The sequence below is a fragment of the Ambystoma mexicanum genome, chromosome 8 (assembly GCF_040938575.1).
Source record: "Ambystoma mexicanum isolate Mex_15411 chromosome 8, UKY_AmexF1_1, whole genome shotgun sequence".
Lineage (NCBI taxonomy): Eukaryota > Metazoa > Chordata > Amphibia > Caudata > Ambystomatidae > Ambystoma > Ambystoma mexicanum.
Genome location: NC_090929.1, coordinates 1,689,872,912 through 1,689,885,642, shown reverse-complemented (window position 1 = coordinate 1,689,885,642; position 12,731 = coordinate 1,689,872,912). Strand labels below are relative to the sequence as shown.

At 44.3% G+C, this 12,731-nt stretch overlaps 1 protein-coding gene across 1 annotated transcript in view; it reads right to left on the bottom strand.

The window, feature by feature from the left end:
- Positions 1-12,731, bottom strand: part of LOC138473460 (deleted in malignant brain tumors 1 protein-like) — a 199,114-nt gene that overhangs the window by 49,925 nt on the left and 136,458 nt on the right. The window contains exon 9 of the mRNA XM_069612108.1: positions 9,535-9,564. Within this exon, the coding sequence (XP_069468209.1) occupies positions 9,535-9,564 (30 nt within the window). The remainder of the gene's footprint in view (positions 1-9,534; positions 9,565-12,731) is intronic.

The following is a 12,731-nucleotide window of genomic DNA, read 5'->3' as shown; positions in this document are numbered from 1 at the left end:
AAAACACATTTGGGGTTATTTGGTAGTTGAAAGAGGCGTTGGAAAGGGTGGGTGTAGAATAAAGATGATATGGAGCTGTTTTTAAGGTGAAAAAAGTGTGTGCATGTGCCAGCCAGTCTGCAGACTCTGCAGTAGCCCGCAGACAGTGCTGTGAACCGACAGTTTGGAAAACACATTTGCGGTTATTTGATGACTGAAGAGGGCGTGGAAAGGGTAGGGGAGTGGAATAAAGATGATATGGAGCTGTTTTTAAAGGTGAAAAAAGGGTGTGCGGGTGCCGCCGAGTCCACGGTCAATTCTTACTGTCGCTGACATCATATGGATGGAAGGGGGTTCTGGATGAGTTTTGTTATTTGAAGGTGTATTGTACATACGTTATATGGTTTAATTCTATCGTGGTGGATGTGGCCAGTAGCCAGATTCTTGCGGCCATCTCCCCAAAAATCTGGCCACTGGCAAAACATAGTATAGTAATATGTGTATAGTAATTGTAGTTACTGTAGGGGGAGTATACGGTGGAATTATATATTAATGGTGTATATATGGTATTTATGATTATAGTACAATGAGGATAGTGTCCTTTGATGTGTCCTCCGCCTTTCACACAGTCAACCATTGTATCCTCATTAAACGGTTACATGATACCTTTAGCATCATGGACCGGGCACGGGACTGGCCGATCTGTTTTCCTCACTAACCGCCCTTACCAGCTGCAACTGGGCTGTTTGTGCCCCACCACTTCACTGTGTACCTGCAGAGTACCCCAGGCTTGTATCCTATGATTGTGGCTCTTCCATATCTATTTCGTTCCTTTGGCTCACCTGATGTCCTTCTTCTTTTCTGATTTCCAGTGTTATGTAAATGACACACAGCTTTCCTTAAACTTTCCTGAACTAATTTCTTCTCCTTGTTTATTATCCGTGATTGTCTGACCGCCATCAAGGTATTGTGTGTGGCTAACAATCTTTGTCTCAATGCCAGTAACACGGATATCTTGCTTATTGTGACACCTGTGCCCTGTTTTTCTCCTACCGTCTGGCTGCTGTCTTTGAGCCCTCTACTCTCACAATTCTGTGAGGCCAAAAACCTTGGGGTCATCTTTAAGTCCTCCCTCTATTTTACTCCTTACATTTTCGAGCTTGTAAAGAAAGCCCATGCATTCAACTTGACCTCCTTACAGGCATTGCACCGTTCCTCACCTTCCCCCAGAAGCTAAAGGTCAGTAGAGCCCTGGTCCTCTGTAGGCTGCAATACTGCAACAGCCTCTTCCTTAACCTCCCCCTTTGTTGTTTATGCTCCCTTCAGCTAGTCTAGAATAGTGCTGCAAGATTTATCCTTGGCCTGAAGCCCAGGGATCGTATCGCTGCAGCCCTAAAATGTGTACATTGACTTTTGCTCATTGCAAGGATGAAATCTGAGATCCTTTGTATGATTGACAAGGATTTGTGGGGCCTGCAACTACAATATGTTTAACTTTGTTTCCCTAAATACTGCCCTGCTAGAGCCCTCCACTGCTGTTACTCCAATACTCTGCTTGTCAAATGCTTTTTGAAACAGAGAGCAGGAGGCATGTCTCTCTCTTCGGCCGGTGCCTCTGTTTGGAGCAGCCTTCCTGCTCCTCTTATACTTGAGCTGGACTTACTAAATTCCCAGAACCTTCTGAAAACTCTGCTTTTGTGTTCCTGTTTTACTTAATCCCTTCCCTGCTAACTCATACCACTGCCACTAAGACTGGTGGCCTGGTCCCTCATAAACCTCACAGGTTCCAGGCCCTATATCTAGTCGACACCAGTACACCTCCCATCCCCTTTAACACAGCCCATGCAGGTCTACCGCCTGTGTACCACACCCTTAGGACTCCGCTGCACAGCAGGTAGCTAGTGGAGTCCCACCTTAGCATAACTTGGCACTTTCCTTCTGGGCTCCTATCAGCAATTGGTAATCCCTACTTCTCTTTCATCCATGCACTTCTTTTATTGCACAATGCATTTGTGCATTTATAGCAGCAGTGTGTACATTTTATTGGGATAAGCAAGGGAAGTGCATATGCAAAAGATTTCTAGATATGCTTTAGTGGCAGTTAGTGCGTGGAAGTTCAATATATTGATACGTTTATATGTTGAGTTTTTTTAACTGATTGGTAGATATATGTGTGACTGTTTTTAAGTAGGCAATGAGGGAGTGTTACAAACATAACAGTAAAAAGGGTCGAAGGGCTGTCTTTTGTGTAGGTGTGCATGTGCAATCCGGGTTTTGTAATGATGCATGACATGGGGAGGGGAGTGCGGAGGCAGCGGATAGTCATAAAGGTCCGTGGATTACAGCCCTTATTGTATTCTAGAGAAAGGAGTTTGGGACAGAAAATACACTCTGTGCTTTTTTCTTTTTCTGTAGTATACTATTGTCCATTATTTCCATTAGCATAGTATAACGTGCTAATGGGAATGTTGAAGCATCTTATTGAGTCTAACTACTGTATTGAAAAATGTTAAGTAGATGGAGTCTATAAGCTCATTTCTTATACTTCGATTTTTCAACTGTGAAGGATGGTTCCTAAAGGGACCTGGTTTTGTGTTTTTTGATTTAGCATTTTCTGTTAATTTTTTTGCAGGAGAGGTTAGGAAGTAAGGTGGGGGAGGGAAATAAGGGAAGGGACACCAACCACAGACATGGAGGAGCAGGTGGACAGGGGAAGATGTTGGGCGTGCGTTAAATCTAAGGTAGGGGGCGGTGTTTCTCATTCTCCTTGATTACAGCCTCGAAAGCATTTTGAAACTGCAGAGTTGTGTGTTGCAGTATATACAGAGTACTGTTGTCTTGGAAAGATATGGATCAACAGCTTCTTTTATGGCTTGCAAGGTCCATGTTGGATTCTTCTTCCCCACAGGAGCAGCCTGTGTGGTGGCAGTATTGGTTGAGGAAGATGAGGTAGAGGAAGACATCCTACTTCCTAAAAAAGGAACAGCCTTTCTGAGAGCATTCCGGTGGTTGTATTTGGTGTTATGGCACATGGAGGTTGTCGCATCTAAGTACTGCTCAGGTTGTCTGTGAATGAGTAAATCGTTGCACCCCCAACAGTGGTAAAAAACTGCCACACCCCTGTCACACTCACCTGTGTCTCTGCAGGAGCGATGGACGAGCCTCCCTTGACCCTGCGTCTTCACTTCCCCTGTTTCATCCGGAGGAATACCTTGATCTTTAGTAGGGTGTGCACTCCATCCTGCATTTGCAGGGGCGCGATTAACTCATGTGATTGGTGCCAATGTCTGTAGGCTGAGTTCAGATGCCAAACGCCGTTTTATGCCTTCACAGCGAGGCCGAGAGTTCAAGGCGCCAGTTTCTTCACTGGCTCGAAAGTCCTTCCCACAAGTGAACGTTGCGCGGAGAATGTTGAGTGTCCAAAATTGTCCATATTGTCTTTGTTTGCCGGTATTTTTGTGGGTCAGTAGCGCTGTGTGTAGAAGCTAGCTGCTGGTAGGTTTTCACAGCGCCTTCAATTCGAGCGTGCCTGGTAATATCTCTCCCTTTCCCTTGCAGGAGAAATGATGTGGTATTAGTGCCTCGAGTCCGGGTTCAGCGCTACTGGAGACTTGGTGGTTTTGCACTGCGTAGGGAGAAAGAGCACAGTGAAATAAGTGTCCACATTATTGGAGCAAGCGCAATGAATAATGTCTCTTCTTTCTTACAGTGGTTTGTGCGCTCGTGCAACCAACCTGGATTCCAGCATCGTGATTCAGTGAGTATGTGCAGCGTTACTGATGTGCGCGTGTTAACGCTTTTCTTCTTTGTTCTTACAGGTGCCGGTGTAGAAGTCCCCTCTTGACTGGAGATAGCTGCGGCGTGGAGTAAGAACCAGGTAAGCTGAAGCTGAATGATCCGGAGCTTGTAAGCAGAAGTAGGATGATCCGGAGCAGGTAAGCAGAAACAGGATGATCCGGAGCAGGTAAGCATATGCTGGCTGATCCAAAGCAAGGCAAGTGTGTTGCTGAAACAGCTCACAGTAAGCAACACGAAGCACTGGAAGAATCTTGGGTGTGGCTTATATAGCCAGCCACACCCAACCACTAGAGAGCTCATGAATCATCATGCACTTCCTGTTTGGCAACAGGAAGTAGTAACCAGGAAGTTTCTACAAACACTAGAAAGGGATTAAAGGAGGGATTTTCTATGGGTTCTTTGTGTGCCTATGCCAGGCCTCCACCCAGCTTGACCCAACTACCTGCCTGATACCCATGACAACCCCTGAGTCTCTCTGGGTGCTAGAGGTAGGCCTTTCCTCTACCTCATCTTCCTGGTCTTTTTGATTGTTTTATGCATCATTGCACTTTTTCCGTTGTCTAGGCCCGCCAGCTGGTGGTGGTGGCTACTGAGGAGGAGGGATGGTAATAGCTGATGCCATTTTTGAAGATAAATAGCACTTGTGTTAATATTCATGCAAGTATGTGCTGTGTCCTATATTGCAAATGGATAATAAGTAAGGATAGGTGTAGGAGCTGTGCAAAGGTACACTTTTAGCTCGAAACTTCCTAGATCAGCTAAAAATGCAGTTTCGAACTGTACAAGAAGCACGGACTTGCTCGCTATGCGCCGACCCGTTAGTGAACACGTCATCATGCCACAAGTGGTCACGTGACAATGTCCCGAAAGTCTGTGATGACATCAGACGTTCGCAAACATCGGCAAACACAAAACCAGTGGAAAAAGTTGTGAAACGTGTATAGTAGTCTTACAAATGTTGCTAGGAGGTGAGGAATGGTATAGTAACTTCAAACTTTCTACATCGTCCGAAAATGCTGCTATATTGAGGGTAAGTATATTAGGAAGTTGTAGCAAATTAGGGTGCACTGGTAAAAACCCATCAAATTCAGTGAAAAAACTTTGTTGAAGTAACATTATGGTTAAATTGCACTAATATAAACGTATGAAATTTGTTGAAAACACATTGTTAAAGGGAAGTTATGGTTAAGTTGCACTAATAAAAACCTGTAAAATGCAATGAAAACACTTTGTTAAAAGGACGTTGTGGTTACAAGTAAAACCGAAACCCCCCAGAAATTTGCCAGTTATGGTAAGCAAGCAACCATAACTCGCGCCACCAGCATGCGCTGCTAACACTAACACCCAGAACATCAAAGATGACATCACATGGAGGTAATTTGGCTGATTTTGGTTAAAGGCGTATTATAGTTTGAAATGGGTGCTCTGTTTCCATTATAATGCTCTCTTACAAGTTTAGTTGTTGGAGACCTTTTGGAAGTGGATATATTTATTGGTGATATTTATTAGTGTTAGCATGTGATGTCATTTGGTTATTGTCTGGCTTTGTGTTGCAGTGCATGCAAACTATTAAGGGGTCAGTTATTTTGTATTTAGTTTCTGCTGTTAGATATAAAGCTAACTGGGATTCCTCATTGTCCTCTATTTTGTAGGCTATTTCTGCTATTTTTGTGCTCTTTTTATAAAAGGTTCTGCAACAACAGACACACACTTCGTCTGTTATTTCAGCAGATGTGTTTTTAAATTTAGCTATTTGTTTTTTGTATGTGTTTCTTAGGTGGTTGGTGTTTGGGAGTTTTTCTGTAATGTTTTCTGAAGTTACTGAATTTTCTAAGTCAATTTCAGTTCCAAAGTATTTACTTTCGATGTACTCTATTTCTTGAAGCAGTACGTTGGCTGTTCCATGTAGGAGAATGTTATGTAAATGTTGTAATTCTAGAGTGGGTATTTTTGCATAGTATAGGCTAAGCAAAAGATTCTGTATAGCGGAATGGTGTGTTACTAACATTTTGATGTGGTGGAAGGTTTTTGCAACCAGTAATTATTTGCTGCTTCATGTGAGCAGGTGCTGAATGCTGCAATGCATGCAATTTGCTAGCGTGGTTAAAAAAGAGAATATGCTTACTGAGAAGCTTATTACAGGGTAGGTAGCAGGAAACCTCTCTCTATCTCTCTCTCTCTCTCTCTCTCTCTCTCTCTCTTGTGTAAGAGTTGAAGAAAATATTTCTTTTAATATATGCATACCTGTACTATGTGTTGTCAGATGCAGATCTTGTTGAATCTGGAAATAGGAATCTTGGACAGTTTCAGAGTAGTTTTTGATGCAGATGCCTTTGATTAACAGGAGATATGTACTCTCAGAGTTCAAGTCTACATCTCAAGTATTGAACTCAGATGACAGGTTTCGGTGTTGAGTTTTTGGATGTGATTGGTGGATGGTTGTATGACTCTTTGAAAGCAGCCAATGTTTTGAGAACATGAAAGTGGAAAGGGGAGAAGGGATGCCCTTGTGCTATGGGGTCCACGGACACCGCGGTAGTCCGCGGACAGCACATGCCACATCCGGGTCTTTTGAGGATGCTTGGCATGGAAAGGGGATAGTGGAGATTAGCCAATGAGGTGTTCTGGTTGTAGTTAACAGGAAGGCAGGGTAGCAGGTGTTTTGTTTGTTCTGTGCAGTTGAAGATGGATGTGGATGTGGTGTATGCTGACAATCAGTATTGGATTGGCAGAAGTGGCATGCAAGTTTTGTGGCATGCAGTTTGTGGTTTAAACTGGGCAAGCTTGTTTTCATTCTGTGAGAGTATAGCTCACTTTAAATGTCCAGACATTTTCTGAAATGAATCAGAGGCAAACATGGATATATCCAAAGTTTTTCAGCCCACAAAAGGATGAGTCGAGGAAGCTTGTCAAAAAAGCTGTATCTGCTCTTTTTATATGCTGCAGGAATGTCATCTTTTGAGAATGACAGTATAATGTTTGATGGTGTGAATTTCTTTTTGTGAAGAGGCCATTTTACAGATGTCATCAATGATATTTGTCTTGTCATCTTCGATGTTGTGGGTGTTAGTGTTAGCAGTGCACGGTGGTGGTGCAGGTTATGATTGCTAAGCTTACCATAACTGGTGAATTTCAATAGTTTTTCAGTTTTAATTTTAACCATAACGTGCCTTTAACAACATTTTTTTACAGAATTTCATAGGTTTTTATTAGTGCAACTAAACCATAACATTCCTTTAACAACGTTTTTTCACTGAATATATATATAAATACATATACATATACTAGCAGGTAATTCCTACTTCAGTCCTAGTTTGAAGTTCATTTAATGAAGTTAACCAATGCTTCTTTTTAGACAACTTTGCTAGTCTTTCCTGTATGAGGTTGTGTGAAAAAATTGTCTTTGTTTCAAACTCTGGAGAAAGCCACATAAAGCTGACCATGAGAAAAGCATGAATCCTTTAAATCGGTTCCAGCTACTTTGAGTTGGAGCGTTGAGATTAAGCAGCAACATTATTGGTGTCCCGATCTACAGCTGAGGCAGCAACGACCTCAACATAAGTGCTGTATGTATAGCTGAAGCGTGTAAGCTTGAAGTGCCATACACGTACGTGTATGGCCGAAGCATGTAAGCTTCGTACTGTTGAAATGGCATACATTCATCAACTTCCGTGGGAAATTAAGTTTCTGTTATTATCATGAGAAATTTGCCACAATGTGACGGACATTGTCATTGTGGACACTATTGAAGAGAAATGCACCGTTTCCTGCCACCCTCTTCACTACAAATGCACAGTTTTGTGTCACCTGCATGACTTTAAAAGTGAGTGCCGCTAATGTCAGGTAGAATGCTTATAGTGTGGAAAGTTTAGGAACAATGAACTGTTGACATTTTCATGAACTGCTGAACTTTAGGAACAATGAACGCAGAAATACGCCCGAACTACGGTGCAAATAGCCATATGGCAGGGTAAGCATTGCAGACCGCATATAAAATAGATGAATCCAAAAAAGGTAAATGTTATACTTGTTACATTGTCTACACCATGGAAACTACCCACATGCTCAATTTCAGGTTTGTAGCATGTTGGTAAGTATGCTGAACATTTCGAACAGACACACACACGTATTCACAAATGTTCCTTTTATATATAGAGAGATAGAGATATATATGAAAATATGCCTCTTTTTTAAATTTAACCTAGGGTGTGGCGCAGGCAGAGTTTATAGTACTTATAGATGCCACAAGGTGTGACTGCACCGAGGGGGCGCATACATCTCAGGGTTTTTTATTTTCAAATGTAGGCAGGTCTGCCCGTAGTCATCCGCAGACTTTGCCCATAGTCATCAATGGACTTTGCCTATAGTTGACCATGGACTTTCCCCATAGCCATCCATGGATTTTGCCCATTGTCATCCATAAACTTTGCCCATAGTTATCCATGGACTTTGCCCATAGTCATCCATGGACTTTGCCCATAGTCATCCATGGACTTTGCTTATAGTCATCCATGGACTTTGCCCATAGTCATCCATGGGCTTTGCCCATAGTCATTCATGGACGTTGCCTATAGTTGGCCATGGACTTTGCCTGTAGTCATCCATGGGCTTTGCCCATAGTCATCCATGGACTTTGCTTATAGTCATCCATGGACTTTGCCCATAGTCATCCATGGACTTTGCCCATAGTCATCCATGGGCTTTGCCCATAGTCATTCATGGACGTTGCCTATAGTTGGCCATGGACTTTGCCCGTAGTCATCCATGGACTTTGCTTATAGTCATCCATGGACTTTGTCCATAGTCATCCATGGACTTTGCCCATAGTCAACCATGGACTTTGCCCATAGTCATCCATGGACTTTGCCCATAGTCATCCATGGACTTTGCTTATAGTCATCCATGGACGTTGCCCATAGTCATCCATGGACTTTGCCCATAGTCATCCATGGACGTTGCCCATAGTCATCCATGGACTTTGCCCATAGTCATCCATGGACGTTGCCCATAGTCATCCATGGACTTTGTCCATAGTCATCCATGGACTTTGCTTATAGTCATCCATGGACTTTGCTTATAGTCATCCATGGACGTTGCCCATAGGCATCCATGGACTTTGCCCATAGTCATCCATGGACTTTGCTTATAGTCATCCATGGACGTTGCCCATAGTCATCCATGGACTTTGCCCATAGTCATCCATGGACGTTGCCCATAGTCATCCATGGACTTTGCCCATAGTCATCCATGGACTTTGCCCATAGTCATCCATGGACTTTGCTTATAGTAATCCATGGACTTTGCCCATAGTCATCCATGCACTTTGCCCATAGTCGACCATGGATTTTGCCAATAGTCATCTATGGACTTTGCCCATAGTTGACCATAGAAAACCATGGTTTGTCAATGGATTTAAAAACTGGGAGAGCTGCACAGATTGTGCTAGGAGGAGAAAGGTGGTGACTTCGCCAGCACATTTCAACATAGTCACGCATCCACAGGGAGTGCATCCTTGTATGCACACATATGCTACTGTCGGCATGCTTTCACATATGACACAACACTCAATGCACACCGGTTCCCCCAACCCAACTGTATTTCAACCCATTCCCTTCTCCTGCCAGGATAAGCCACAGGGTTGACTAGAGGCAAGGATCCATCAGTACATGTCTGCCTTGACACCAGCCATGTCATAAATAATTATCAGCATTTCCGTGCTTTACATGTAACATGTAACATGTGAAATATTGATATTACCTTCAGGAAAAGGTGTTGTGTTATAGGAATCTGCAGCAATGGAAAGACAAGAAGTAATCTGGTTAACGTTGGGTTCTGTGTGATTTCATCTCATCATAACATGCTCATTATAGAATACATTTCTTCATGACAATTTCATCGACAAATAAATAATAGACATCAAATTAGCCGCAAAATAAAAATATCTAATTTTCCAACTCCTGCCAGTATATTTTGTTTCAGGAATCCACCAAAGGTTACCACAAATAAATTGGATCAAGTAGAGGGAAATCCATTGGTCCCCAGCTCTTCCTCCCTACATCCTCGTCACAGTCCCCGCTTCACCCTCGTCACTGTCCCCGTTTGCTTGCCATTGTCCCGCAATCACATTAGTGGCTAACTCCCCCTGTTGTTGATAACATGGACATGGCATGTCCTTTCCCTCCACCCTGGCACCGCCAAATCCTAAGACTGATCAACCAACCCTTCTCTTATGATCAAAAGATGTATGTGAAATTCCTGTGGGTTTTGATCACCAGTGGATGATGCGGCTATCGCGATGACGTCGTGCTGACGTTGAGAAGATGCATTCACTGCAGATGTTGCCATGTGTAGAGCGCCTGGAAGAGACCGCCCCTGGGTAGTAACAGTGCGCGGCATAAATCAACATAACATAACATTTGGCAGCCAATGCTGCCTGCGCGGTCGGAGATCTGCACAGGAATGAGATGGGATTATACATGTATGGGATGTATAAAGAGCAAACCTAGCTGGGTTCAAACAGTGGGCTGTACACAGTGAACACACCCAAGGGGTTACACATAGGATGTGGGGAAGCAGAGGAAGAAGGGTGGATAAGGTGACCAGGGATGGGAAAGAGCTCCAGAGGGGGATCGCTAGGATTGAGCGAGGACTTCAGCGATTGGCGAGATGTTCTTTGAAGAGTGGAGTCTTCAGGTCCTTCTAAAGCATAGCATGATGGGGACTGGTCTTTGCTGCATTGGTACCTGGTTCCAGGGTCAGGGTGCGGAGCAGGAAAAGGCAAGCTTCCTTTTTTCCCTCTTGTAGTTCTTTGCTTCCAGCCTGGCGATGTTGAGGCTTCTGGCCTCTTGTGACAGTTAGGTTTCATCCATGTAGAGTTGTGTTTTGCTTCTGACTGCTTTGCAGGTGATGAAGACTGTCTTGAACGTATGATGCGTGATTGATGGAGTGGAGAGTGCAGCTCTCGGCGGATGGGGGTAATGTGGTCACATTTTCTTAGTCTTGTGATAAGGTTTGCTGAAGCGTGCTGGAAGAGGGCGGATGCCGTCTTTGCGAGAGTGGTGGTCCGGCATCATGCAGTAATTGTCCTGAATTCAGTGCCTCTTCATATGTCGTGTTGCGGAGGGTGGGGCATCTGTGGTGTGCTTGCCTTGTCTAACTTGTCTGTAAGAAGCTGTTGATGGTGTTGCTTTTGTCGCTGGATTGTGGTATTGACCGGCCTGCTCTTGCCCGATGCTTCTATGATGGTTGTTGTGTAGTAGTTTGCTTGGGGCGTGGTGAAGCGAACCCTGTGTGCTGATTAGAGGGTTCGCGTGGTGATGACGTCTTCTTTTGAGAGGGATTTTCTCAAGAACATTTCAGGCCTTTGACAGTGGAAATAATATGATCGTCAACTGCAGTTCTATAAAAGAACATTTGGAGGTGGAGTGTGGGGCACGTGCAGAGCTACCCGCCAGATCTGCTTGTTTTCCTGATGCGAGGCTGAAAGCATTGTGAGGCTCCTGCAGGGATATAACTTTGAGGTTGAAAGCATTGTGAGGCTTGTGCAGGGATATAACTTTGAGGCTGAAAGCATTGTGAGGCTCCCGCAGGGATATAACTTTGAGGCTGAAAGCATTGTGAGGCTCCTGCAGGGATATAACTTTGAGGCTGAAAGCATTGTGAGGCTTGTGCGGGGATATAACTTTGAGGCTGAAAGCATTGAGAGGCTCCTACAGGGATAAAACTTTGAGGCTGAAAGCATTGAGAGGCTCCTGCAGGGATATAACTTTGAGGCTGAAAGCATTGAGAGGCTCCTACAGGGATATAACTTTGAGGCTGAAAGCATTGTGAGGCTCCTGCAGGGATATAACTTTGAGGCTGAAAGCATTGTGAGGCTCCTGCAGGGATATAACTTTCTTTAAGCAGGAGAATCCATTTGCCTTCTCCATCAAAGATGACATTGCAAAAAGAAACATTTCTCCAATGTGACCTTTGAACTCAATGATGGGGTCCTAGGGCAGGCACCAACATTCTGTATAAGGATTTGACCACTGCTGCACTACCAGGAATTATTTATTAGGGAAGAGCCTATCCAACCATGACGCTGCTGCTATTTCTGTGTTCAGACTTAAGCCCAGGGGCTTGTCTTGACTGGTATACCGTTCCATTGTGCAGGTAGAGGCCAATATATTACGAAGAACTTTCCATGAGTAGGCCTTAATGGCCCCGCAGGGGGGCTGGCCTAACCGATAATGGCCTGCTTGCTCAGGCCTTCACCAAGGTCTAAGGGACAATGCAGGCCCGGAACGCCCCCGCTGCCTGGCCGTTAATGCCATTAGCAGCAGCAGGTCCATACAGGGGTGCTAGGTATGGGGTCCGGTGGTGCTACAAAAACATAGAAAAGCAAGGCAGCAGGCAGAGTGCAAGGGAAGAGCACGGGGGAACTGGCGATGCAGAGCAGGAAAACCTACCGGGACAGGTGGAGGAAAGGGCAGCGACCACTGCAGTATGGAGGAGCACGAGCAAGCCGTGAACACGCTGCAGGAGTCGAACAGGAGAGCGGAGAGGGAAAATGGCTGACAACCCATAGCACAAGAGTACAGGGCATGCAGTCTTATGCTAATTAAGTCAGCCTGCATTTCCTGCATCCTGGTTGGTCAGCACCAGTTCTGAAGGTGCTAATGAAGTGTTTATGTTCTTATGGAACCAAAGTGGAAACAATTAGACATAAGACAACTGAGCTCGTGAAATGCATAAAAGGCTTGCGTAAAGCTAGCGGACTCCACAGCGATCAATTGTAAGCACTGCCTGCCATGCGTACATGGCAAGCGGACTCCACAGTGTTAGGGAGAATTCTCACAAATGTGCTAATTTCCGTTACCTTTTGAGACCCCCAGGAACTTTGCTGGATTTCTATTAATTTCATTTTTACCTGGAAAGAGTGTGAGCCTTTTTTTCCCCACTCTTTCATGTAT